This window comes from Cucurbita pepo, chromosome LG13 (assembly GCF_002806865.2).
Source record: "Cucurbita pepo subsp. pepo cultivar mu-cu-16 chromosome LG13, ASM280686v2, whole genome shotgun sequence".
Classification (NCBI taxonomy): domain Eukaryota; kingdom Viridiplantae; phylum Streptophyta; class Magnoliopsida; order Cucurbitales; family Cucurbitaceae; genus Cucurbita; species Cucurbita pepo.
In genome coordinates, this window is record NC_036650.1 from 6,970,354 (window position 1) to 6,998,233 (window position 27,880).

The 27,880-nt window shown below is 36.8% G+C and overlaps 4 protein-coding genes across 7 annotated transcripts in view; 3 read left to right on the forward strand and 1 right to left on the reverse strand.

Annotated features, from left to right (window-relative positions):
• Positions 1-1,215: 1,215 nt before the first annotated feature.
• Positions 1,216-4,367, forward strand: LOC111809302. Its single transcript, XM_023695743.1, has 2 exons — positions 1,216-1,925; positions 3,245-4,367. The coding sequence occupies exons 1-2, from the start codon at positions 1,216-1,218 to the stop codon at positions 4,365-4,367; spliced, it is 1,833 nt and encodes a 610-aa protein (XP_023551511.1).
• A 4,016-nt stretch (positions 4,368-8,383) lies between these two features.
• On the forward strand, positions 8,384-16,560 carry LOC111809303 (protein RNA-directed DNA methylation 3-like; the record flags this gene model as incomplete). Its single annotated transcript, XM_023695744.1, is given in 17 exon segments — positions 8,384-8,640; positions 8,758-8,913; positions 8,996-9,154; positions 9,253-9,336; positions 9,914-9,981; positions 10,069-10,404; positions 10,510-10,561; positions 10,673-10,828; positions 10,908-11,051; positions 11,129-11,231; positions 11,306-11,458; positions 11,574-11,628; positions 11,732-11,784; positions 12,011-12,080; positions 13,058-13,094; positions 13,195-13,255; positions 13,334-16,560. Coding segments are annotated over 17 exon segments (5,171 nt in total), but the record flags the coding sequence as incomplete, so codon positions are not given.
• A 1,146-nt stretch (positions 16,561-17,706) lies between these two features.
• Positions 17,707-21,493, reverse strand: LOC111808511 (probable pectate lyase 12). The gene is made up of 4 exons (XM_023694542.1): positions 21,044-21,493; positions 19,954-20,860; positions 19,234-19,439; positions 17,707-18,018 (listed from the first exon to the last, which is right to left on the reverse strand). Exons 1-4 carry the CDS (start codon positions 21,184-21,186, stop codon positions 17,787-17,789), a joined length of 1,488 nt encoding a protein of 495 aa, XP_023550310.1. The 5' UTR covers positions 21,187-21,493; the 3' UTR covers positions 17,707-17,786.
• Positions 21,494-23,154: 1,661 nt separating this feature from the next.
• Positions 23,155-27,880, forward strand: part of LOC111808512 (SHUGOSHIN 2-like) — a 5,387-nt gene continuing 661 nt past the window's right edge. The window contains exons 1-13 of one of the 4 annotated variants that reach the window (XM_023694543.1): positions 23,155-23,345; positions 23,716-23,897; positions 23,975-24,012; positions 24,152-24,260; positions 24,389-24,412; positions 24,505-24,573; positions 24,653-24,688; positions 24,766-24,865; positions 24,948-24,999; positions 25,097-25,246; positions 25,365-25,520; positions 25,631-25,928; positions 27,576-27,641. In XM_023694543.1, the coding sequence (XP_023550311.1) occupies positions 23,300-23,345; positions 23,716-23,897; positions 23,975-24,012; positions 24,152-24,260; positions 24,389-24,412; positions 24,505-24,573; positions 24,653-24,688; positions 24,766-24,865; positions 24,948-24,999; positions 25,097-25,246; positions 25,365-25,520; positions 25,631-25,928; positions 27,576-27,596 (1,281 nt within the window). In that variant the 5' untranslated portion in view covers positions 23,155-23,299 and the 3' untranslated portion in view covers positions 27,597-27,641. Of the gene's footprint in view, positions 23,346-23,715; positions 23,898-23,974; positions 24,013-24,151; positions 24,261-24,388; positions 24,413-24,504; positions 24,574-24,652; positions 24,689-24,765; positions 24,866-24,947; positions 25,000-25,096; positions 25,247-25,364; positions 25,521-25,630; positions 26,248-27,575; positions 27,642-27,880 lie in introns of those variants that run through there. The other 3 variants (XM_023694544.1, XM_023694546.1, XM_023694545.1) reach the window with 3 other exon arrangements.

The following is a 27,880-nucleotide window of genomic DNA, read 5'->3' on the forward strand; positions in this document are numbered from 1 at the left end:
TTTTTTTTTTTTTTTTTTTTTTTTTTTTTTTTTTTTTTTTTTTTTTTTTTTTTTTTTTTTGCAATATTTAAAAAATAAATAAAAGTCCCAATAAAATTAATATATTATTAATTAAGTGGCCCCTTGATAATTTTTGTCTAATTTCTCTTGGTTTTATTATTATCCACGATATGTCCCAATATAAAAATAATATCTCCAATTTTCATATTCAAAATTTCAACCATTCATCTTAACAAAATATCTCATAATTTGAGCTATTATATCCTTAAAAAATATTAATATAAAGTATTTAAAAAAAAAAAGACTAATAAAATAAAATGAAAATCCCAAGTCATACGTGGAAAATAATATGGTTTATTTCTTTATTTCCTTTTTTATTTTTTCCTTTGATTTTAAAATTTAATTTATATCACTGCACTTATTATATAATGAAAAAATAAATAGTTATATTTAATTATGTTATTAATTCATAATTTTCAATTTTTTAATTTTGAATTGAACGAATATATTTTTAACCGTTTGCTCTGGAAATAATTGGTTTTAATTTGGTTAATTTTGAATTGAAGGTATATATTTTAACCATTTATGAAGATTTATTATGTTTTACTAATTAATAAGTTAATTAAAACTTAATAATATTTTTAAATAATAATTTAAAAACACTTTTTTTTAATTATTATATATTTTGGGTTAATAATATCTTAAATTTAAAATTTGACTTTTATTTTGTTACAAGAAAATAATAATTTGGAAGAACTAAATGAATATGTCTACTGAAAAGAAATATAATTTTTAATTTTTTAGTGTAATTACGTGTCGCATAGAATTTAACTTTTAACCTTTGAAATGATAACGAACGTCTTTATCCACTGAATCAGTATATTTTAGTCGACTATAAGTCTCGTTCGTAAATTTAGCAATATTTTGTACATTTTTTTTACCAATTAATTAATTATATAAAGTAAAATATTCAAGCATTATTTCAATTTATATAAAATTAGAGGGTTTTAGTTTAATATAAATGTGTATTTAAAAAATAATAATAAAGTTATTAAACATAAAATTTTAAATTAAAAAAATATAAATTTAATTTTTGAATTTTTTATTGTCTAATAAATAAAATTAAAATAAATCAATTTCTATATAAACCCATAATAACACTCTTCAGACAAGTTCACATAGTGAGCGAAAAGAAAAATTAGAACGGCCATAAAAATGGAGGTCATCGTAGCCGGCGGTGGCGGCGGCGGCGGAGGAGGATCGTCAAGCGAAAAACGGCGTCGTTCCATGACAGCAATAACAGCCTCGTTCTTCGTCCACGTGGTCACCGGGCCTTGGTTCATGGTGTTCGCTTCATTCCTAATCATGTCCACCGCCGGAACTCCGTACATGTTCGGCCTATACTCCGGCGCCATAAAATCCGTCCTCGGCTACGATCAAAGCACTCTAAACCTAATCAGTTTCTTCAAAGATCTAGGCACGAACGTCGGAGTAATTTCCGGCTTAATCGCGGAAATCACGCCGCCGTGGGTGGTTTTGGCGATAGGTGCGGCGATGAACTTCGTCGGATATTTTATGATTTGGTTGTCGGTGACGGAAAAAGTGGCGGCGCCGGCGGTATGGTTGATGTGTCTTTACATTTGCCTAGGGGCGAATTCGACGGCGTTTGCGAACACCGGCGCGTTGGTGACTTGCGTGAAGAATTACCCGGCGAGGAGAGGCGTGGTTTTGGGGATTTTGAAAGGGTATGTGGGATTGAGCGGCGCGATTTTGACGCAGTTTTATCACGCGATTTATGGCGATGATTCTAAATCGTTGATTCTTCTCATCGCTTGGCTGCCGGCGGTTATTTCTGTCGCGTTTTTGAGAACCATTCGGATTGTGAAGGTCGATCACCAGACTAATGAGCTCACAGTTTTTTACAGGTTGCCCTCGATTTCCTCCTTCCTTTTAATAAATATATTACTTTTAAATAAATATGTCATTTTAATTTAAATTTTTTCAATAGAACTTTATTTTTTTTTTCTTTCTAAAAAATGTTTGTTAATTATAAATTGATTTTATTGCATGTAAATTATTATTATTATTTGATTAATTTTGATAAAATAAATAAATTTAAATTATTTAATTTCAAATTTATTAAAAAATACGCTCATCATATAATAAATATGATTATTTTAACACTAGATTAGTGTAGTTTTTGTAATGGCTCGAGCCACCATCTGTCGATATTGTTCTTTGTAAACTTTTCCTTTCAGATTTTTTCCGGGCATTGTCCTCTCTAGTGGATATTGTCTTTTTTGAATATTTTTTTTAGACTTTTCCTTATTTTTCTAGGTATTGTCCTATCGAGTGGATATTGTCTTTTTTTTTTTTTTTTTTTTTTTTTCTTTTAATGTTCTTTTTAGACTTTTCTGGGTATTGTCCTCCCGTATATTGTCTTTTTTGAACTTTTCTTCTCAGACTTTCCCGAGTATTGTCTTCTCTAGACTTCCGCTAGAGGATTTTAAAACCCATCCACCCTGGAATAGTTTCCATATCCCTACAAATAATGTTTAGCTCAAAATAATCGAGTTTTTCTTTTTTGACTTTTCCGAGTATTGTCTTCTCTAGACTTTGGCTCGAGGATTTTAAAACCCGTCCACCAGGAAATAGTTTCCATATCCTTACAAATAATGTTTAACTCAAAATAACCCAATGGCTCACAATTTTTTTTTTTCAAAAAAAAGTGGACGGAATATTAATGTTTTTTTTTTTCAAATAAAATCTCAAATATGATTTTTTTAGATATAATTTTAATAATTTAGGTAATTAATTATCGTAGTGGATAAGACATTAATTAATATTTTATCACGAATTCACAAATATTTTTAATTAAAATAAAATAGTAAATAAAAATCCCCACCTCTAATTAATGGTGTCTTGACCATTAAATTTTTGTTTATTTTATTATATTATTCAAATATATAAATCAAAATTAAATAAATAACTGAGTTTTAGTGGGGTAAGTTTCAAAATATATACATAATTAATCTTTTATAAATACATATTAAAAAATTTAAAATTAAAATTAAAAGATACATCAAATTAAGTAGAGAGAAAAAAATTAAACACTTTTGAAAAATAAAATATTAGATAAAACCCATGTAATTATTACTAATTTAGTCGTATTTATATTATTATTATCTGAAAAAAAAAAGAAAAAAAGACTCATTTGAATTTATTTTCATTTGATTATTGATAGGTTTCTGTATATTTCTCTTGGGCTTGCCGGGTTTCTTACGGTGATGATAATCCTTCAGCAAAAATTCAAATTCTCCCACATCGAGTACAGTTTCAGCGCCGCCGTGGTCGTCCTCCTCCTCTTCTTCCCTGTCTTCGTCGTCATCGCCGAGGACTACAAATTTTGGCGCAGAAAGTTGTCTGAATTTCAAAATCCTCCGCCATTCACCATCGTCACCGAAAAACCGCCGCAGTTACCGATCGAACTCGAATCCTCTGCAAACGAAGAAGCATCGCGCCTGAAATCCGCCGAAAAACCAGATCTACCAACGCCGTCGTGCTGGAAAACCGCCCTGAATCCGCCGCAGAGAGGGGAGGATTTCACGATTCTACAAGCGCTCTTTAGCGTCGACATGCTCCTCCTGTTTCTCTCCACCGCGTGCGGCGTCGGCGGCACTCTTACCGCTATCGACAACCTCGGCCAAATCGGCGCCTCTCTTCGGTACCCTAAACAGAGCATTAGCACATTCGTATCGTTAGTGAGCATTTGGAATTACTTAGGGCGCGTGGTTTCGGGTTTCACCTCTGAATTTTTCCTCACCAAATACAAATTTCCTCGAACCCTAATTCTCACGCTAATCCTCCTCCTCTCTTGCGCCGGCCACCTCCTCATCGCTTTCAATCCCCCCGGCGGCCTCTACATCGCCTCAATCGTCATCGGATTCTGCTACGGCGCCCAATGGCCGATTCTATTCGCCATAATTTCCGAGGTCTTCGGCCTCAAATACTACTCCACGCTCTACAATTTCGGATCCGTCGCGAGTCCGATCGGGTTGTATTTCCTCAACGTTCGAGTCGCCGGTCATTTGTACGACACGGAGGCGAACCGGCAGCTGGCGGCGGCTGGAGAGAAGAGAATAGCCGGAGAAGAGCTGAACTGCGTCGGAGTCGATTGCTTCAAACTGTCGTTCATTATAATCACCGGAGTTACAGTGATTGGGGCTCTGTTTTCGTTCCTTTTGGTTCTCAGAACCAGAGGGTTTTACAAGACTGATATTTATAGGAGGTTTAAAGAAGCGGACAAAGAAGAAGAAGAAAACGGCGTCGTTGCAAAGGATGAGAGAGATAAGGAAGGAAATAAGTAAAATATGGTTTAATTTTGGCTTGTGTCCGTCTTTTTTAAGTGTATTAATTAAGCTGTAATTAATGTTGTTTACTACTAATTAATCCTTTCCATCTTTTTCTAATATAAACTTTTTTTTTTAATTCTCTATCTATTTTTAATAAGAATTGGGTTCGGGGTTCGTGTGGCATTATAATGACACGACCTCTCTAAGTGTAGCTGAGTTTAGGGTATCTAGACAATTGATCCTCATCCCCGACCCAATTTATTTACGAAGAGAATTCTCTTCCTACTCCCTCCCCCACTATCGTCTAAACAGGAAATTCTCGCGTCCTTTCAGAGTACGTCTTGCAAGTTAAGTGAACATCTCTATTTTTACCTCGCGTGTTGAAAATGTATGCTTACATCAACACGACCACAGTTAATGGTAAAAGATGTCAACTATTGTCCGAAGTGTTGATGATTGAGGTATTTGATAACAAACAAATTTTATGGTTGGTTTGGGTTGGATTAGCATTTCGGGTAAAGTTGAGTTAATTTTTCTGAACCCGAATTGAACCAATTCGGTTTCGAGTTCGTGAGACAAAACTTTCGAGTTGACTCGATCCAAATAAAAATATATTTTGTTTAATTTATTTTATATTATTTTATTAAATATTTATAATAAAAACTATTTTTTAAGAATATGGCCGAGGAAAAGGTTATTAATTATATATTTTATTATTTTGTTCATTTTATTAAATATATTGTTTATATCCGACACTTATTTCTTTATTTTTTTAAATAATATAGTGAACTTTTAATATATTTTAAGTAATATTGTATCTCAATAATTATAAATTGTGGATAAACAAAACTTAAAAAAGATTGACAACCCAATTTGAACCCAACCCGAAAATATAAATTGTGGATAAACAAAACTTAAAAAAGATTGACAACCCAATTTGAACCCAACCCGAAAATATTGGATTGAGTTAGGTTGGGTTGTAAAAGGTTTTGGGTTAGGTTACCAATACAATCAACCCAAACTTTTGATTCAGGTAGAAAAAATTCTCCAACCCAATTCAATTCGGACTATGCACAACTCTAGTTTGAATTTATTATTTAATTAGAGTTATTTGAGCTCAAAAATTACAATATTGAGTTTACAAAATTCGATTAATCTGAAAACACCTTTAAATTTAGCCTATTGGGTCGACCCATAGATTTGTTGGAAAATAAAATAGGTTATATATATATATAGCAAATAATAATAATAATAATAATAATAATAATAATAATAATAATAATAATAATAATAGTAAATATTATATATATATATATATTTTTATACCTAATTAGATTTACCCTAAATCAATNAAGTGAACATCTCTATTTTTACCTCGCGTGTTGAAAATGTATGCTTACATCAACACGACCACAGTTAATGGTAAAAGATGTCAACTATTGTCCGAAGTGTTGATGATTGAGGTATTTGATAACAAACAAATTTTATGGTTGGTTTGGGTTGGATTAGCATTTCGGGTAAAGTTGAGTTAATTTTTCTGAACCCGAATTGAACCAATTCGGTTTCGAGTTCGTGAGACAAAACTTTCGAGTTGACTCGATCCAAATAAAAATATATTTTGTTTAATTTATTTTATATTATTTTATTAAATATTTATAATAAAAACTATTTTTTAAGAATATGGCCGAGGAAAAGGTTATTAATTATATATTTTATTATTTTGTTCATTTTATTAAATATATTGTTTATATCCGACACTTATTTCTTTATTTTTTTAAATAATATAGTGAACTTTTAATATATTTTAAGTAATATTGTATCTCAATAATTATAAATTGTGGATAAACAAAACTTAAAAAAGATTGACAACCCAATTTGAACCCAACCCGAAAATATAAATTGTGGATAAACAAAACTTAAAAAAGATTGACAACCCAATTTGAACCCAACCCGAAAATATTGGATTGAGTTAGGTTGGGTTGTAAAAGGTTTTGGGTTAGGTTACCAATACAATCAACCCAAACTTTTGATTCAGGTAGAAAAAATTCTCCAACCCAATTCAATTCGGACTATGCACAACTCTAGTTTGAATTTATTATTTAATTAGAGTTATTTGAGCTCAAAAATTACAATATTGAGTTTACAAAATTCGATTAATCTGAAAACACCTTTAAATTTAGCCTATTGGGTCGACCCATAGATTTGTTGGAAAATAAAATAGGTTATATANTAAAAAAAAAAAACATCGTCGTTGTTGTTTTCGTCGATTTTGGGGGTTCGATGTACTGTTAGGAGCTCGTTGTTGTGTACTGTTTTTCTACATTGTGTTTGTTCTTGAGATTTTGGTGTTATTTTTGTTGAAAATGTTATATAGAAGTAATTGGTGAAAATGATCGCAGTTTAGGACTGTTTGTTCATTCATCCTAGATGATCCACCGCCTAAGACCCTTTTCCTACTTTGAGAAAGCTCGCTGAATTAAAAATTTGACTCAAATACTTTGATTTGAGAGACGCGTGTCTCATTCTCTAGATTGGTGATACTTTTGACATATTTGCTGAACATGTTGAGAGGCTTGCGCGGAATAGTATCCGCTGCTGTTAGCGAGATTGATCAGAGTCGCTGGATAGTATCTGTTGTGGCTCTTTCGTTTTGGCTTTAGATGCTTCAAATTTGGTAATTGATGAATGAACTGATTTTGGAATTCAAAGTCAGCAATGGCCGTAATGTTGTGGGTCGTTTTTTTTTTCCTTTCAAATTCCTCTCGTATCACTGTCTATTGTCTTTGTACTACAAGGGTTTTGGTTTGGTTCTTGATCATGAGACGATATAAATTTTTATCTTCAATTTTGGTTTACTGTGCAGTTTNCCCCCCCCCCCCCCTCTATTTTTAGACAAAATATTTGATAAGTAACAAACTAGAAACTAATAGAGAAGCACGTCAACCAAACTTTCTAAGCCAGAACTAATCAAGCTGAAACTAAGAAGTAACAGTAAAGAATAAATTTCAGAAAATGAGTTGCTATCACAAGTTTGGAGAGAGTACTCCAAGAGGCCGTATGAACTTTAGCCATCAGTTGAATTTTATTATTGGCAATCAATTTCACAAATCTACTTTTAAAGAAAGAAATTTCGGTCTTTGAAACTCTAACTTGAGAATAATAATTATTGGTACGGAGTGTTCATTTTTGGCTTTTTTGCACTCAATCGGTCCTTTTATATTTGAGGTCCTTCATTTTAAGAAGAATCATGTTTTTTTTTTAAAAACATTTGGTGTGTTTGTTTGAAGTTGCATAGAATCATACTCGAAGTTGAAAGTAAGGCCTTGGAACCGGAAAGTTAAGTTCTAAGAATGGAATTACTTTTTTGGCTAAAAATTGCATTGATTTTTATTTTAATAATTTTTAGTTTTGGTGCAATTTTCTTTGAGAACCTCTGTCATATTCTCTCTTCTTATTGGTATTACTGTTGTGGAATTTCAAAGAAATGAATGATGTTAATACATAATCGCTGCAAACAAGCCGTAAGGATAGAGGTTTAAGCCTATAAGTAAACCCACTGAAACTTACTTGTGCAATCTGGATTATTATTTATTATTATTATTTTTTTTGTTTGTTGGGTGAGGTATTGTTTTGGTTTGGTGATCTATTTTGTTGGTTCTGTTCTGACAGTCAATTTGGGTTTCAAAAAACTGGTTTCTTCTTTGTTTTTTTCCTTTAATGATGGGTTGGTTTGGTGCCATTTTTGGTTCTAAAAAAATCAATGAGTCCCAACCTGCTTACCATTCTATCATGGGTAATTGAGCTCTCTTGATTCGTTGGCTGGATCCCCTTAGTGTTTCATGTATATAAAGAAATTCTGTGAGAAAAAGGTCTGCTATTTTATCTATTTTCTTTTTGCCTGTGGTTAACAAAAAAAACAATCAATATTTTTCTATCCAAATTGGGGTGTATGTGTTACCTCTTTAAGAGAACAAGCCTCACGAAAGCTTATTCTTTTCTTTTTACTCAACCCTCTTATTTGACAAAAATAGGTTTCATGGAGGAAGATTTTGAGACAATACCGGCTTTTAAGAATGATGATGCAAAAGCTCAAAATATTCCATTCTTCCCAAAAGAAGAAGAAATGAATGAAGAAGAATTTGATAGAATGATGGAGGAACACTACAATCAAGGTCCTGGATACGGTGCATTTGCAGAAGAAAATTATGAGAACAAAAATTCAACTGGAAGAAACCCTCCCCTGCAATCTGCCAGGGATACTATCTCTCTGTGGAAGGTTAAATGCATGGTATGGTTTTAAATCGATGAAACAAATGCTTCAGACAAGAACTGAGTATCCAATATTCATTTTCATTTTTTCTAACTCCATTTATTAGTTCTTACGGTCTGGAAATTTTATTTGTAGGTTGGGCGTGAGAGGCAATCAGTTTTTTGTCTTATGCAGAAATTTGTTGATTTGAACTCATTTGGTACCAAGCTACAGATAAAAGCTGCATTTTGTGTGGAGCATGTAAAAGGTTTTATTTACATTGAAGCTCCTAGGCAGTATGATTTAATTGAGGTAACTAGATTTTCTGGTACTGCTAACATAATTTCAGTAGTTAGTAGTAAGTATATCACTTGATGGGCAACTATGGATCCAGGCATGTAAAGGCATAAGTGGAATATATTCTACCCGTGTAGCTTCTGTTCCAGAAAACGACATCTCTCAGTTACTTACTGTTCGAAGTAGAGTCAGTGAAGTTGCTGTGGGTACCATGGCCCGTGTAAAAAATGGAAAATACAAGGGAGACCTTGCTCAGGTAGAGTGTACAAACTCGTGGACAGATTGGGTTTTAGCATTTTTAATCACTACTTTCCCTTTTTTTAAAAAAAAGTTAATATTTAATGTTTTCTGTAGATTGTTGCGGTCAACAATGCACGCAAGAGAGCAACAGTGAAACTGGTTCCAAGGATTGATCTCCAAGCAATGGCTGAAAAATTTGTATGAAGTCTTGCTTACCTTTCGAACTCTACCTTGAATGGTTGTAGTGTTGTTCTGCTTGTTGCAACTACTATATGATACTACATTACTGGCAACCATTGTATTATTCCCTTACAGGCTTTACCTGGCCTTTTCCATCTAGATATTTCAGATAATACTTTGGTTATTCACTATTAGTACACCGCAAAAGTTTAGGTTCTTTTCAAAACAAAAACTTTGTTTATTCACTATAAGATCCAAAATGGTGTATTGGACGTGTCCTTGGTCAAATCCAAGAATATTACTATTAGATTGGAATGAAAAATTGTATCTGCTTTGGGAGAAATTGAACGTAGTTTAATGACATCATGTAGTGGATTGGAAAACCTTCTCTCATTTCACATGTTTTTCCGCATGAAAGAATTTGGTTATATATTTTCTGATGGAGCATTCAATTGTAAAATTTGTTAATGACAGTTTGTGATATGAAAGTCTCTCTCTAGTTTCTTCTATATATATATACTTGATGCGTTTATGTTTAAAGAGAAAAATGCCACTGAGTACATATTCCACCTGAAATAATCTCTTCTCATTATAGGGTGGAGGATCAGCTGCTAAGAAAACTTCCAATCCCGCACCACGATTGATCAACTCTAGCGAACTTGAGTAATAAGAAATAGTTTGTTGCTTTTATTAATTTTTTCCCCTTTATGGGTACATTGACATTGAGGATTTTTTCTTTGCTTTTTGCAGCGAATTTCGACCACTTATGCAATTTAGGCGTGACCGTGAAACTGGAAAGCTTTTTGAGTTTCTTGATGGGATGATGCTCAAGGATGGATATCTATATAAAAAAATTTCTTTAGATTCATTAAACTGCTGGGGGGTGATGCCATCTGAAGATGAGCTCTTAAAGTTCAAGCCTCCTGAGAGCAATGAATCTCATGATCTGGAGTGGCTTTCTCAACTTTATGGTGAAAAGAAGAAAAAGAAGATTATTAGGACTGAAAAAGGGGGTGGAAAAGGAGAGGGCTCATCGGGGTCTAGTTCCACGAGCAGCTTTGGAGATCATGATCTTATCTGTTTTGGGTGAGTCCTTCATTATATTTACTAAAAAATTGTACTAACAGATTTCTGTTGACTCATAACTCAGTCATTTTGCAATGGTATTGGTAACCGTGCTGTCCCTTGCAGCCGGAAAGATTTCGGGATGATATTAGGAATGGAAAAAGATGATAGCTACAAGGTATACATGTCACTAAAAGTTTATTTATTTTTTTTACCTCGGGCGTCTTCACTTATTTCTATTACCTGTGTTTGTTCTACTCTCTTTCCAACCTCCATTTCTATTATCTAGATTTTGAAGGACAGCCCTAATGGATCTGTTGTGGTGAATGTGCAACGGAAAGAGTTAAAAGGTGGGTCTTTGGATGCCAAATTTACTGCTGCCGATCACAATGGAAAGATGATCTCTGTTTCAGACAATGTCAAAGTTTTGGAAGGATCATTGAAGGTTTTTTTTTTTGTGAACAATTTACCTGTTGATGTACCCTGTAAAGTAGGCTGTCTTACACAATTGCTTTGAACTACAGGATAAGCAAGGGATTGTTAAGCATGTATACCGACACACAGTATTTGTATATGATGAGAATGAGGTGGAAAACGATGGTTATTTCTGCTGCAAATCTAACAAGTGTGAGAAAATCAAGATTTCTTATGATGCACCTAGTGGAAAGGTCTTGTGAACTCTCTTTATTTTGTCGTTCAGTTGTTTAGCTTGTGCCCAATCCAACAATTTTTCTTCTCCATTTAGGAGGATGACAAGGGTTTCTCTGGTTTTGAGGATTTCTCCTCTTCTCCCAAGTCACCTCTATCACCTAAAAAGCCATGGGCAGAGAAGGAAACTGGTCGTGAGTGTATGTATCAATATTACTGATGCATAGGCGTTTTACCTGTATATATTATTTTTGATGACCTTCTTTGGATGCAGACAACCGTGATGACAGAGGAGATGGAATGTTCTCCATTGGTCAGACCTTGAGAATACGTGTTGGTCCTTTAAAGGGATACCTGTGCCGTGTTATAGCTGTACGCAAAAGAGATGTTACAGTGAAGCTTGATTCTCAACAAAAGGTTCTTACAGGTCTGTTGGTCGTAATTGTATTTTGGCCTTGTTGAATATTCTATGAGTACTGGTTAGATTGGAGGCTAGACAATTTTTCCTCTGTTATTTATTTTCTTAAATTGAATTTCCACAGTCAGATCAGATTTTCTTTCAGAGGTACAGAGAAAGAGCTCTGCAGTGTCTCTTAGGTACTTTAACTAGAAGTGTCAATGTTTTCTCGAGCAGTTTATTATAGATTGTACCCCCGCTATCTCTCCCTCTCTCTCATGCAATATAAATATCATTTTACAGTGAGGATCCCCTAAAACCATTCGATATTCTGGGAAATGAAGGCAGCTCCCAAGGTTTGAATTCGTGTTTGAAAACTTGCGACTTAATTTCTTGTGTGAATGGGTTCACTTGAATGTTGAGAGGTTACATTAATCTATTTTCAATGCATTTTTCTTACCAAGTGTAGATTGATTTTCTTTGCATACAAGTTATTTTATTTTGTTTTTGCTATTTTCTTTTCTCTGAAAGTTTTCACTCTCTCTCGAAAATGATTACTAGTTGACCCTTGTTCTTTTTCAGATTGGATGGGCGGTACGGGGTCATCTGCAGGTGCTGATGGCTGGAATTCTACCGGGCCTTCGTCAGAAGGGTATGTTTTTGGATACCAATTACATGGATATTCAACTTTTTTTTTTCAATCCACAAGTTAAATTTAAGAAGAAAATGGAAACGAAAAGAACATTTATGGATAAGCTAACTTAATTATTTTACATGATCAAGTCTGAACTTTGTAGAATGTGATTATCTACCTGGTTTTCAATGTATCACCGTTCAATCCTTGATGCTTTTCTTTACTACTTTTAACTATATGAACTCATAATCAGGCAAAGTTAGACAACGTTTGTCACTTTTACACGTGGATGGATCTGCAAGTGTGTATTTTCTGTTGAAATGCACTCAATCTTGTGGGGAGATTTATGAAGTTTTCCTTTCATGTTTTTGCTTTAAATATTTTACAGAGCTTTTCGTCGTGTTCTGTTTCAGAGGGCTTGCCCCACTAGCCCCTCTTTAGAACTTTTTATTCTCACGACATTTTTCTCTCAATGAACATCCTGTTTATTGTTTTTCTCTCTTCTTCTGTATCTTTATTATTCTTCTTCTTCATTTTTATTTTTTTATTTTTAATTTAGAAAAAAAACTTCTTGTTTCAATCTAGATAAATCAGCTGAAAGTTTGTAGTGCAATGATGTGTGTTGTGTATGATTATTTTTTGGTCAGGAGGGAGAGTGAAATTAGGTGATTGAGATATGACCATGAGAAATTTATAACGTTATGGTCAGAAAAATAGTCATGGATATATTCTGGCCATGCATGCATCAAGATGTGCAATGGTTGGAAAAATGTTGAAATTGTCATTTGTTTCTATGTCTGAATAAATTCCTTCTATTTTCTTTTTTTTTATCTAATCTTGAAATCATTAACTGCTTCACACCTTACAAAGATTATTTTTAGCTTTATCTTATCTAGGATCCAATAGCTGTTTATTGGAACCTCTGTAATTATGAATTTCACTACTCTCTCTATGTACCTCCTCAATAATATTTATGCTATTGTACTTTCCTGCAGAAATCCTTGGCCCAGTTTCCCCGAGTCCAGTACCTTGGTTAGCTTTCCATCTCCCTTTGTTTCTTCTTTGTGCTGTTAAATGTTAATGTTCCAAAAAATTATCCATGCATATTCTTTCTTCCCTTTTCTGGTTGCAGAATGGTCCAGGGTCCAGTTCCACGAATCCTATTGGTTCTGAAAGTTTTGATGCTAAAAAAGGTACGATTTGATTTAGTAAATGATTCTCTATTATGCATGAATATCAACTGTTAAGAAGCTGGTTCATGATAATTATAGACGAAGATTCTCCTTGGGTGAGCAAGTCGACTCCAGATGCAAGCACTTCCTGGGGTGCTGCAAAATCAAGTGTTGATACTGCCAACAATGGTCAAGCATCTGGATGGGGAAAGAGCGATTCGTGGGGCCAAACTATTGCCAAAACTTGTTCTGATGGCAATGCCTCTGGTGCCTGGGGCAAAACTGCTGTACCTAGTGGAGATTCTGCAGGCCTTACTGAACATACTTGGGACAAGTGGGACAAAGGAAAGCAGGTATCTTCTGATAATCAGACAGGAAACTGGGGTGATGGAACATCTGGAAAGAACGAACACAGTGCATGGAGCAGAGATAAAGATGCAGAATCTGGGGGGTGGAAAAAGACTCAAAGTGCTAATTTTGATGATGATAAGACTCCAGCGGAATCCGCAGGTGACTGGACCAATCCTGAAGCAGAAAATAAGGTGAATCCAAGTGGCTTGAATGAAGGCACTTCAATGAAGGGAAGTCAAACATCAAACTGGGGTAACCAGGATGAGACAGGTGGTTGGGGTAAACCGAAGAACGTGGGTAATGGTGGCAGTTCAGCTTGGAATAAATCTACTTCTGGTGATGGAGCTGTAGAAAACGACAGTTGGAATAAATCAAAACTTTGTAGTCATGATGAAAGTATTGGGAAAAAAGGATGGGGACAGAGTAATGAAGCCAGTGATAATGGTAACAAATGGCAGAGTTCAAGGTCTGATGGTGGAACAAAATGGGGCACTAATGAATCAGAACATGAGGGTGGGAAAGATAAATCTGATTCCTCAAGTTTGACAACTCCCAGAGGAGATCAATCGGTGGGAGGTTGGGATAAGCAGCGCAGTTCAAATGATACGAAAGCCTCTGAGGAAAATTCTCCTTGGAATAAGAAATCTGTTGAAAGTGGTAAAGATGGCGAGCTCAAGAATCAAGGCAGTGGTTGGAATGTTGGAAAAACTTCCGGTGGAGATTCTGCATCTGGGTGGGGTCAGGTCAGCAAGGAAGCTGGTTCAAGTGACCTAGCGGGTAACTGGGGTTCAAACTGGAAAAAGAATTCTGATTTTGGGAATGAGGATTCTAGTTTGGCCAAGAAAAGCAACTGGAGTTCTGGAAGTGGCAATTCTAACTGGGGCGAGAAAAGTAACTGGAACTCCGGAAATGAATATAATGCTAATCATTCCACCGGTGGTGCTGAAGCTCAAACTGACGTTTCAAATGATACCTCAGGTTATGGAAGTTGGAGGGGAGAAAATAGTGATAGAGGAGGATATAGAGGTAGAGGTGGTTTCAGAGGAAGGGGTGAAAGGGGCCGGTTTGGTGGTAGAGGCAGATCTGATAGAGGTGGTTTTGGCAGAGGAGGATTTGGAGGCAGAGGCCGTGGGAGATGGAATAGTGAAGGTGGTTCAAATGGTGGTGACAATAAAGGGTGGAGTAGTGGTGGTGGTGGTGACAATAGAGGGTGGAGCAGTGGTGGTGGTGGTGGTGGTGATGACAATAAAGGGTGGAGTAGTGGTGGCGGTGGCGATGACAATAAAGGGTGGAGTAGTGGTGGTGCTGGCGGCGGTGACAATAAAGGGTGGAGTAGTGGTGGTGGAGGTGACAATAAAGGATGGAGTAGTGGTGGTGGTGGCGACAATAAAGGGTGGAGTGGTGGTGGTGGTGACAATAAAGGATGGAGCAGTGGTGGTGGTGACAATAAAGGTTGGAGCGGTGGTGGTGGTGACAATAAAGGTTGGAGCGGTGGTGGTGGGAGCAGTGACTGGGAGAAATCTGGATCAGATCGAGGTGGATTTGGTGGCAGAGGTCGTGGAAGATGGAGCAGTGGAAGTGGTTCAAACGACGGTGACAGGGAGAAATTTGGATCAGACCGAGGTGGATTTAGAGGCAGAGGCCGTGGAAGATGGAACCAAGAAGGTGGCTCACATGATGGTGACAATGGAGGGTGGAGGGGCGGTAGAGGTGGATATGGAGGTAGAGGCCGTGGAAGATGGAATCAAGATGGTGATTCAAATGATGGTGACAATGGAGGAGGAGGTTGGAGTAGCGGTGGTAGCTGGGGGAAGTCCGGATCAGACAGAGGAGGGGGGTTTGGAGGTAGAGGCTCTGGCAAATGGAACCAAGAAGGTGGTTCAAATAATAATGGAGGGTGGAGCAGTGGCGGTGGTGCAGGGTCTTGGAACCAAGGAGGTGATGAAAAGAACCAGCCGCAGAGCTGGAAGCCGAGCAATGATGGTGGCGACAAATTTGGTGGTCAGCAGGGATCAGGTTGGAAGGAACCAACAAGTGGGAATGAGCCAAATAATTGGAAATCGTCTGGTTCTTCCGGTGCGGATCATAATTCTGGGTGGAACAAATCAACGACAGGCAAGGAGATTGAAGAGAGTGATAGTCAGAAGAACAGCTGGAGCCAAGCAACAAAGGTGGATGATGCTCAAGGCGGCGGAGGCTGGCAGAAGCCAGCATCTGGTTGGAATGGAGGAACTGAGAATCAAACAGTAAAGAATGATGTGAATGCAAGTGCTAAAGATGGAGGTTGGGGGAAGCCTGCTTCTGGTTGGAATGAGGGAAGTGGAAATCAGGGCAACAATAATTGGAAATCTTCAGAGACTTCTGGTGAGGGTCAAAGTTCCACCTGGAACAAAGAAGCCAATGTAGGTGCCCAAGGAGGAGGAGAAGAAGGGGGTTCGGAGAAGNCAGAGAAGCCTACGTCCAGTTGGAATACCGAGAAGCCTCAAGGAGGAAGAGGAGGGAGTTGGGAGAAGCCTACGTCGAGTTGGAATACCGAGCAGCCTCAAGGAGGAGGAGGAGGAGGGGGTTCAGAGAAGCCTACGTCCAGTTGGAATACCGAGAAGCCTCAAGGAGGAAGAGGAGGGAGTTGGGAGAAGCCTACGTCGAGTTGGAATACCGAGCAGCCTCAAGGAGGAGGGGGTTTGGAGAAGCCTCCATCCAGTTGGAATACCGAGAAGTCTCAAGGAGGAGGAGGGGGTTCGGAGAGGCCAATGTCGAGTTGGAATACCGAGCAGTCTCAAGGCGGAGGAGAAGGGGGCTGGGTGAAGCCTACGTCCAGTTGGAATACTGAGCAGCCTCAAGGAGGAGGAGGAGGTTGGGAGAAGCCTACGTCCAGCTCGAATACCGAGCAGCCTCAAGGAGGAGGAGGAGGAGGAGCTTGGAGTAAATCCAGTTCTGCGGACGACGGGAAGTCGTCATCCGGTTGGGGTCGCTGATGGATATGGTAATATCTGAATTTATGTTTAGTAGGCAGACAAACCAAGAGGGTGTTTTAACTGTTAAGAAGACTGTTTCTTTTAAGGGCACTTATGAAAATCTTTATGACATTTGACTATTCTAGGCGATGCCATGGATTATAATCACAAACTATCATTCTGTGTAGTTCACGTCTTTGAGCATATTTGATTATAACTAGGGAGGTTATAGGATCCAAATACCTTTCTCATGGGGCTTGTGGATGTGTTTCCCCTCCGACATGTTTATAAATGCCAGAGTGGCTGCGCCCGTGCGTTATTGTTCTACTTGATGGTTCGTTGATGTGTAGAGCTGGAGATTTGAATCTCTAATCTTTTAGGTATATACATTGATGTGTAGAGCTAGATATTTGAATCTCTAATCTTTTAGGTACCAATAGTTATATCTTGAATGACTAACTCTCTGAGAACAGTGGAGAGCGGATATTTCCCTCCCAACATGTTTATAAATTCTGAGTGGCAGTTCCCGTGAATTATTGTTCTACTTGATGGTTCGTTGATGTGTAGAGCTGGAGATTTGAATCTCTAATCTTTTAGGTACAAATAGTTATATCTTGAATGGCTAACTCTCAGAACAGTGGAGAGTGGATCTTTCCCTCCTAACATGTTTATAAATTGTAAGTGGCAGTGCCCGTGCATTATTGTTCTACTTGATGGTTCGTTAATGTGTAGTTCTGGAGATTTGAATCTCTAATCTTTTAGGTACAAACAATTATATCTTGAATGACTAATTGGAAAGTGGATCTTTCCCTTCCAACATGTTTATAAATTCTGAATGGCAGTGCCCGTGCATTATTGTTCTACTTGATGGTTTGTTGGTGTTTTTTTTAGTTTAGTAATACATAGAGCTGGAGATTCGAATCTTTAATCTCTTAGTTGTACCTCGAAGGACTTACTTGCAAAACAGTGGAGCCGATCTTTCACTCTCGTTTTGACGAGACAACGATCATCCTCATTACCACATGCTGTGCTGCAGACAAGATTCCATTTTGTCAACGTTTCCACCGACTTAAAGACGTGCCATGTTTCATTAACGTTGATATTTTACAGGTATGTTCTTTTTATATCCTTAAACTTTTACCATATCTTATTTGAAGCACTCCAATGTTGGAAAAGTGAAAAGATCGATCTTTCTTTTTTCTTTTTTTGATTTATATATCTTTTTCCCTTCTGAAATTCTCCAATTACTACAATGATAATAAAGCAGACTCATAGTTGTTCGTGTACACAACTAAAACAGTAACCAGAGTTAGAATGAGCATGTTAACAACCGAAAGAGATGGTGGTGGTGGTGCACTATTCACTCCCCCGCCTCCACCGAATATCATCCCGAAATAGTCACCACCGCCATCGCTGCTACTCGAAGTCGAACTAGAGGAGCTTTCGTCTCCAGGATATGAGTAGCTCTGTCTATTCTCCCTACACAATTGAAATTGGAACAAAGTTTTAGTTAAAACTGATTCCTATTTCATATGATTCGACTCGGTCTGATTTAGAAGACACAACCTCGACATTATAGTTAGATAGTTCGGTTTGAGTTTGATATCCTACAAATTCTGAGGGTCGAGAATAAAACGATCAACAAAGCATCCGAATCTCTCTAATTGCTATTGGTTCACTAATTTCACAATGAATGAATGTAACAATAAAAGATGTAAAAAAAAAAAAAATAGCTTCAAATATAATTTTAACATAAATTTGAATAATAATAATAGTAATTATAAAACTCATATGAAAATAAAATAGTAGCAAAAAATAATAATTAATAAAAAAACAAAATTGAGAAAGCTACAATTTTTAATCCACTTTTTAGGGTCCCACCATTTCCAAATAATATAAAATTGAAGTTGATATGTAGGGCCCACCATTTCCAAAGACAGTGGGCCCTAAAAGAAATGGCTGGAAAGCAAGAACTTCATATATATATATATATATATATATTAATTTAATGAAAAAACCCCACTTGCCCCAACTGCTTCTTTTTTCTGTCATCACACACACACATGCCCTTACTCTTCCCCTTTTACCCTTTTTATGCTAACAACTTGTAAAGGCAATTTATTTTTTACTTTCCTTTTTTTTTGTTCTTTTTTTATTAATGTAAAGACATACTCGGGTAGCGAATATTGTCCTATTTAGACTTTTCTTTTCGGACTTCCTTTTAAGACTTTAAAACACGTCGGCTAGGGGAAGGTTTCCACACCCTTATAAAGGGTGTTTTGTTCTCTTCCCCGACGAATGTAAGACTATCACAATTAAATCCATAATGACAACTCTACCCTTACAATTGAATTAATATTACTAAAAAAAAAAAAATTATTTAAAGAAGCTCTTAAAATGTAGCTGATAATTTTATTATTAAATAAAAATTTATGAAATTATATCCAATTATTAAAAGTGTTTGGTAATTTCACTCTCTAATTTTCTTTTAAATATGGGAATTATATTTTATTATAGAGAGACCAACATTATTTCATATCATTCTCTTTAAATTGATGACATTAATGGGAAAGCAATGGGTTCCTTTTCCAATAAAAATAAAATGAGTGAGCTGTTTTCAAGGGCCTAGATTCTCTCAAATTTATTTATTTAAAAGTAAGGGTATTTTGGTAATTTCACTATGAGAAAAAGTACCTGGCCCCGCCGAAGACACCGGCGTTGAGTGTCAGGCGATCGACAAGAGCGGCGGATTTGGGCGCCACACTCGACGCTTTAACGTACATATTGCTCAGTCCTTCCCCGGACGGCACAAAAAATGCTCCATTTACCATTATGTCCCCCTCCGTCCTCCAGTTCCACTCCGACCAATCACCCGCGTTTGTGTCCACGCGCTTTGTCACCTGCACCCCAAAACGGCATCGTTTCACTACTTGCACTTTTCCACACAGCCAATAATTATTCCCACGTGTGAACTGTAGTTAAGACTGTGGTTGACGACTATCCCGTCAAATCACCGCTTTAAAATATTTTTTTACTCATGCCCTTTTACTTTTAATATTTTCAGTTCTGCCCCTTACTTTATAAGAAATTACTATTTATGCATTAGAAAATTATAAAATAATTTGAAAATTAATACAGGTTTAAATAAATAAAAAATTAAAAACTTCTCCATATACAAAATAAAAATATTTAGTTATAAAGTAATTTTAAATTGCTAAAATGATAATTTAAAAAAAAAATTAAATTAATGATAAGTTAAAAAAAACTGAAAATCATTTAGAAATCATTGAGGGTATTTACCTTAATCCTTCATCTACCTTTCCTACCAATAATTTCCTTTATCGGCGCGTCCCTAAAACGCGCCGGCGAACTGTATTAATGAGCGGATACAGAGAGAGAATAACGTTAACGTACCTCCTTCGCGTTGGGATTTCCCGGAGCAATATACCGATTCCCTTGGCTGTTGATAGTCGGATCACCACTGCCGCCGATGGCGTACATCTCCCACGATCGGAAGTCGTTGTTAACGACATGAAAGTATCCTCGCCGGCACCGGGGCATCCTCTGAACGAGCTTCTCGCCGAACAAATTAAACGCAATCGTCACCTGCATAGCCGAATCCGGCGAGTAGCCGTCGTCGTGCCCTAGCAGCATCACCTCGTCGTGGTGCGAGAAGTAGTTGTTGGAGATCGTGATTCCGGTAGATCCCATTATGGCGTCGATTAAACCATCGGTACAGTACGAGAGTGAGCAATGATCGATCCAAATGTTACGCGAGCTGAAGATCGAGATTCCGTCGCCATCGGACTTTCCTCGGTATCCGATGTGCGTGGGGGACGACCGGATGTTGGTGTGGCCGGTAGGAATACAGTGGTGGATGTTAATGTTATGGATGATTACATTCGAGATGTATTGAAGTGTGACGCAACCGCCCCCGGTGATATGGACATTGGCGCCGCGACCATCTAGGGTTTTGTAACTGTTCATCATGAGTTCGTATTTGAGTTTGATTGTCATATCTGCAGCAAAAACAATCCAGAGAGGTTCGTCTTGAACCACGGCGTAGCGGAGAGTTCCAGGGCGGGGGTTCACGGGGTCGGAGTCGGAGGAATCTGTAACAACATAGATCTGACCTCCCTTCCCTCCCATGGCGTCTCGGCCGAATCCAATGCCGCAATCGGCGAGGCGTTGGCGATTGGCTTGCCAGTTCGAGTCGCAGCGCCAACAATCGTCGATAGGGTTTCCAGTTTGACAGGAACTGGATTGATCTTTCGAATTAACGGACAGCATTTGCCTCCGGGAAAAGGAATCGTTCACAGCCCTGCAAGAAACAAAGATATCCATGGATTAGTGTGGACGGCCATGGAAACAGTCCCCTACAGCTTAAGCAATACAGTATGCACAGCAAGTGTTCGATAAAATGCCAACAAGAGCAAAAGTGCAGAAAACCCCCATTTGGGGCATTTCTTGGTGAAAACCAACAAAACTGAGACAAATGTGCTACCTCTGAACTTGATAAGCAACAGCTTCAGGATCTGGAAGAAGATGAGGAACAGTGAGATTGAAGGTGAAAGTAGCCATGGCAGGAGGAGGCAGAGAGGAGCTCAAAACCCAGATGAAGAACAGAATGCCAATGGTAGCAAGCATATCTGCTACTAAATTTGGTTGGGAACTGCTTAATCTGAACAAGAACAAGAACAAGAACAAGAACAAGAACAAGAAGACTCTCTTTCAGGTACCTTTCTCTCAAATTCTCAAGAACAAATCTACTTAACTATGAATGGATCTGCAAAACAGCTTAGGAAAATGAGAAATCAAAAAGAAAGAACATGGGAGAGTGACCCAAAAACCAGGTAGAATGGATGGAAGAAGAAGAAGAAGAAGAAGAAGAAGAAGGAGAAATTGAAAGAGAAATGATTCTCTGTCCTCCTTCCTCTGTCTATTCTCTCTCTCTCTCCTCCTCCTCCTCCCCCTCCTTGGCCCTTTAGGTGTGTCCTTTTGCAGCCTGTTGCTGACATTTTTCTACCTGGTTTTTGGGTCACCCAAATTTGTTGTAGGGATATGAACACATTATTCTAATAGGGTATAGTCCAGAGACACAGACAAGGAGAGGGAAGATGGGCTTCTTCCTTCTTTCTCTGTCTCTCTATTAAAAAAATCTGTGCTGAGCTGAGCTGAGATGAGACACTCTGTTCTAATGTTCTTTATTTTGATTCTTCATTAATATCTTATGCTTCTTCCTTTTGTGTTAAATGTTGTGTTTTTTGAGCATTTTAGTGGTCAGTGCTACTTCAATTTTTAATTTTCGTCCTCGATCAACCCGTGTTAGTTTATGGTTGTATGGCCGTTCATATCAGGTCAATACGGGGGTGTATGACCGTTCATATCAGGTCAATACGGGGGTGTATGACCGTTCACTAGAATTCTGCGTTAAAATGTCCCGAAATGTAATAGAGAGAGATATGACTGGTTGTCAACTTCTCCTTACTTGAATAGTTATATTATTGCTAATCCGTTGTTGTAGTCGTCTTTGCTTGCATGCTATATAACACTATAACACTGTTTTCAATCTCTCACTAAGTCTTGTTTTCAAACTCTATTTCGAAAATCTCTCTGCTCTTGTTCTCTAAGACCTTCCTCTTAAATCTGAGCTAGAGACTTGAGCATGTCGTCTGATCGTAGGTGACGCGCACACGAATTGACTTAACTCAGTCGTTGCTGAGAAGTGAATGCCGAAAAAATATGTGTTTAGTGTTGCATGAAAAATTTCACAATTTTATTATATTGTTTAATTTTAGATAATTAACTGTATGTTAAATTTGTAGTCTCGAGTAAGGAATGCATGTTAATTATACGATTTAGTGAAAGAATCGAGATATTTGATTTTTAAAATATCGGATACATATGGAAATTATTTATTTGAAAATTATTAAAGGGATTATTTCATTTCTTTAATTTTTTTTAATTCGTTAATTTTAAAAAGAAAAAAAATGAGGAATTTACTCAAACTTAAAAAGTTATTTATTTATTTATTTATTTATTTTTATTTATTCACTTATCACCTTTAAAATTACAAAATATACAGAAAAAAAAAAAGCCATGAATGAATAAATAAATAAATAAACAAAATATCTCAAATTAAATAAATCTGAAATAATAATAATAATATTATTAATATAAAAAAATATTGATTTGGAAAATATATAATGGTTGGAGGTTGTAATATCTAATTGTCAATTATTTCACCATCTAATTAATTCCATCAACTTGCATCAAATTAAAATATATTTTTATATTTTTTTAATAAAAATTATTTCATGATAGCAATGATTATGAACTTATAGGTATACAAAAGTCAAAGAACATTAATAAACAAAAATAAGTTATTTATTAAAAAAATTCGTCGAGAATTTTTTTAAATTAATTATTGGTGAGCTATTTGAGAATTTTATTTTATTATTTTAATTATTATTATTTTTTCATATTAGGCCTATCAAGCCCATTACGGCCCAATATGAAAGCCCATCGCCCCATTAGAAATATTGGGTTCGGGGTAGCCGTACGAAGTTTTGAAACAGGTTCGAACTTGCTTCGGACAGCCGTTGTGCTCCCGGTACCATTTTACAATTTTACCCTCATCTTATATCAATTTCGCGCTTAATCCTGCTCGGAATTCATTTCTCTTTTCAGTAACTCTGTCCTTTCCAAGATCCGTTGTTCGAGCAGAAAGATTTTAGGATTCAACCATAGAGTCTCCAACATGGAGTGTAGCATTTCGCTCGATTCGAAGAACTACGGTGTTGGAGGTACTTTTTGTTTTGATTTCTTCCATTAGGACTAACTTCTTGATCTGTTCCCTCTATTGCTTTCGAATTTTGCAGATTCCTTACTGTTAGTTTTCCTGAAAATCATTCGATTTCGATGAATTGAGGTTGCTTAATTGGAATCCTAATTGCATTTCGTGGTTTATATGGTTTAACAAGGATTCTAGGTTTTGAATGCACACCATTTACTCCCGTTGTTTTTACGATTTTTAGGGTTTTTCATCTGCATGCGTTTTTGTAGATTTTTTGGAGAATAATTGAATTTGGATGAACTACCTCGTGCTGTTCTTAGTAAATTGAAGCTAGTCATTCACTAGTTTAGTATGCATTGAAAGGGTTTGTTGATATTTAGCTAGTCAAAACATGGAAATAGCTGGAGTGAAAACGATGAAGAGCTCCAAAGTAGGAGGCGCCCAGAGGAAACGGCTTTCCGATATAAGCAACTTGAAGGAGCAACCTGTACTGCAGAAGGGAGATACGAAGCAGCAGTCTAGTTTGCTTAAGACCTATGAATATGTTGATAAGTTACAGAAGGTACTTCTGATGTGTTCTATAAGCTGCCCAGTTTGATTGGCTCATCTTATTGATGATGCCTTTATTTTTCTTTCCAGGAAAATATGGCACTTACGAAAGTTCTTGCAGAAAGAAAGTATCCTTTGTGACGGTCATAATCCATAACAGAAATAGTCTTTGTTTTTCTGTTCGGGCTTTATATATACATACGTACGTACGTACGTACATATATAATCGATGAACTTTCTTTTTCCTTGATGAGTATTTTCGAATAGTCGTATAATTGAGATAAGTGGAAATGAGTTAGAGACATTGAGAACCAATTTTCAGAAATTGCAGCAGCAGAATCTGCAATTCGCCCAAGCAAACAGTCAAATGTTAGCGGTAATCTTGCACCTGCATCTTTGTGTCTTTAGTTTCCATTTTATCACTTGTTCATGGCAAGCTAGTATCCTAGAAAATAAATTTTAATAATCTTCTACACTTAACGTCGTGGTTCTTTCTATTTTTAGGAACTTAATTCAGGTAAAGAAAGGGTGAGTGAAATTTCTATCATCTGAAATTCGATTTAGTTTGCAGATCGAACTCTTTAATTTGCTGCAACTGAATGTAATTTTATGTTCTGCAGCTGAAAGCCCTTCAACACGAGCTTGGATGTAAAAATGGCATTCTTAGGTCAAGAAAACTGGATTTGGAGGTTACTTTAATTTTTATTAGTCATTTCAAATTTGCAATTAAGTGCTTATTGATTATTGACACCGAAACTCTTCTTCCAGAGAAAAGGAAAAGCAGCGACATTTCAGCCTGGAGGGGTACATAAACAATACTGTTGTTATTCTTTAGTAAATATTTCTTATGCTACTTACCCTTTTCTTTTCTCTACCTCAAGGTAGGGACCGCCGGATGTAGTGAGGCAGCGGAATCTATGAATACAAATGAGGGTAATATGCCTTGCAAAACTAACAGGCGACGACAATCCAGACAAGAATGTAAGTGCCAGTGCACAAATTACCTTCAGCTTCAGGATATGAATATTGTCATTTTCTATAACCAATTCTCTTCTGAATGCAGCTTTTGGCACTTCAGTTCTTAAGACAGAGGTTCAGAAGGTTGAAAGCAAAAGGTCTGTTCATGGATATGTAATTGCTATATTTGGACTTATCTGATTATATTGCATACCAAAGATAAATCGAGTATGATCTTGATTGAATTTCTAACAGGCCTAGAAGGCAATCTGCAAGATTCAAAACCGAGGAACCAGTGGCTGCAAACCACATCTTGGAGACAGATAATTCCAATTCTAATGATGCTTTGCAATGTAAAGAGACTTCAGTTCATCGAGCAGAGGTTCAAAAGGTCGAAGGCAAGAGGTCAGTTCATGGATATTCAATTGCTTTATTTGGGTTTTATGTTTTCAGGATATGTTCAAAATGATGTAGCATAAATAATACATATTGTTGAACATGAGCTTCATTGAATTTTCAATAGGCCTTGTTCGAGAAAGCAGTCTGCAAGATTGAAAATTGAGGAACCGGTTGCTACAAATGACTTATTAGGGATAGAAAATTTCAATTCTACCGATGCTTCTCAATGTAGAGAAACTTCAGTTCTTCAAACAGAGGTCCAGAAGGTTGAAGGCATAAGGTCTGTTCGTGGATATTTAATTGCCTTATTTGGCTTCACATTTTCAGAAAATTTTCCAGATAATATAGCATACAAGAGATGTTGAACATGAACTTCATTGAATTTCTTAGCAGGCCTTGTCTGAGAAGGCAGTCTGCAAGATTCAAACTCGAGGAACCAGTGGCTATCAAAGACTCACTTGATACTGTAAATTCCAATTCTACCAGTGCTTCTCTATGCAAAGAGATCGTATGTGAAGTAAAAATTGTTCCAACTTCATCAGTAGAAACAGAAGATAATGGCAATTCTACTGATAGATCTGAAGTTCAAGAACGTCGGAGGACATCCGTTGGTAGGCCGTTAAGGCGAGCCGCTGAAAAAATTCAGTCCTACAAGGAAATTCCACTTAACGTCAAGATGCGCAGACCGGTATGATCAATCCTAACCCAAATTTCCTTTTCCTGTTGTCAAGTGAGGGGAGAGTTGTGATCACTAGTTTTGTATCTGTATCCTTTGATAGCATTAGATTGTGCACTTACTGTAAAAAGCTCGAGTTTGCTTCGACATTAAGACTAGACGATGAAATCAACCATTCACAACACCTTTTAGGCTAAAATGACCAATTAGTTAGGACTGTAAAAAAGCTTCCTTGAAACAACACTATTGTTTTGTCTTGGCAAATTAAACTGATGCATCTAGTCGGATGTAGCACAATTGTTTATACTTCAAGTCTAGCTCTTTGCCTATCTGATGCTTGAATTAGTCCAAGGCTCTGTTTTATCACACTTATGCTGGCTTTTGCACATCAAGCCAATCTTCATTCTTGTCCTTCCTTTCCTTTTCTCTGTTTGACTGTCTCCCTGCATAGCTTTAGTTCTTATCTGAATAGCTTTAGTTCTTATCTGATATGAACGTCCAGTAGCTCAATTGTGAGATCCCACCTCAATTGGAATGGGGAATGAGTGCCAGCGAGGACGCTGGGCTCCGAAGGGAGCGGATTGTGAGATCCCATATTGGTTGAAGTGGAAAACGAAGTATTCTTTACAAGGTTGTGGAAACCTCTCCCTAGAGATGCATTTTAAAACCTTGAGGGGAAGCCCGGAAAGGAAAAATCCAAAGAGTACAATATCTGCTAGCGGTGGACTTGGACGGTTACAACATCTCTAAACTCTAAATTGATCAAACTGCACTTAGATATTATCTCTGACATGCATATTCTTTTGACAAAATGATGGGTCCTAGCTTGTTAAACCTTCAATGGGTAGACAAAAGAAAAGGGGTACCAAGAGAATGTACTAATTTTTCCTCTTTTCATGTTTCATATTAGATTTCTTCCTAGCTAGCTACCTCCGTACGTTCGTTTCGATCCTTTTCCTTCTTTGACCTTTCTTTGGAGCTCTAATCATCCAAAGTCGGAATCAGTAGTAGCTCCAAATGACCAATCTACTGTTATCATATAAGGTAAGCATTGGACCAATCTACTGTTATCATATAAGGTAAGCATTGTTCTTTCAGACATAGTCGAGTGTTGGAAAATTACGAGGAGAGAAAGAACACGTGGTGGTGTGTGGACCCCTAAAGAATTCACCTGCTCTCACATGCTAAAGAAAAAGGTGGATTTTATGTTTCATCCTTTTCTCCTTCAAATCCTCCTCCAAGTGTAAAAGAAAGAAAAAAAGCTCAATGTAAAACTGTTGTTCTTCATCGCTGATAGATCGTAAAACTGGTCGAACCTTACGTTTAGACAAAGAAAAAAGTTCGGTTCCTCTCCCTATCAGTCTCATTACTTCGCTCCTCACATTTGCACCTACTCACTCATCAATCACGGTGTTCAGCTGACTTACACTAAAGAGAGAAGTTTCTAATTGTCCGCCAAATTTCCTAGAAGCCGTAAGAAATTTCGTTTTTTTGCCTCTCTCAGATCCTTCCTTTTTCCTTCCATTTTTTGTTAATTGTTTAAATATCATTTCATCTAAGCTTTATCTTCACTAACTTTAGCATTTATTAATTTATATTTAGCACTTCTTTTAATATTACTTGTCCATACTNGGTTTCTGGGCCATAATCATTCTGTAGGAGAGATGGCCGAGTGGTTGAAGGCGTAGGACAGGATTATACAACTTGTGTATCCACTGCAGTTCTCACCATTNAAAAAAAAAAAAAAAAAAAAAAAAAAAAAAAAAAAATCAATGATATTTATGTTTATTTAATTAAAAAAAGTTATATATATTTTTGTAGAAAAATGGTTATTGTTATATTAGTGCGGTAATATACTTATCCCTTGGTCTACTAGTGAACTATCTCTCCAGGGATTGTGAAAGATGTTTCACTAGAAATATTCTTGTTATTGCTTCGACCCATATTCCCCAAAAAGTGGATCC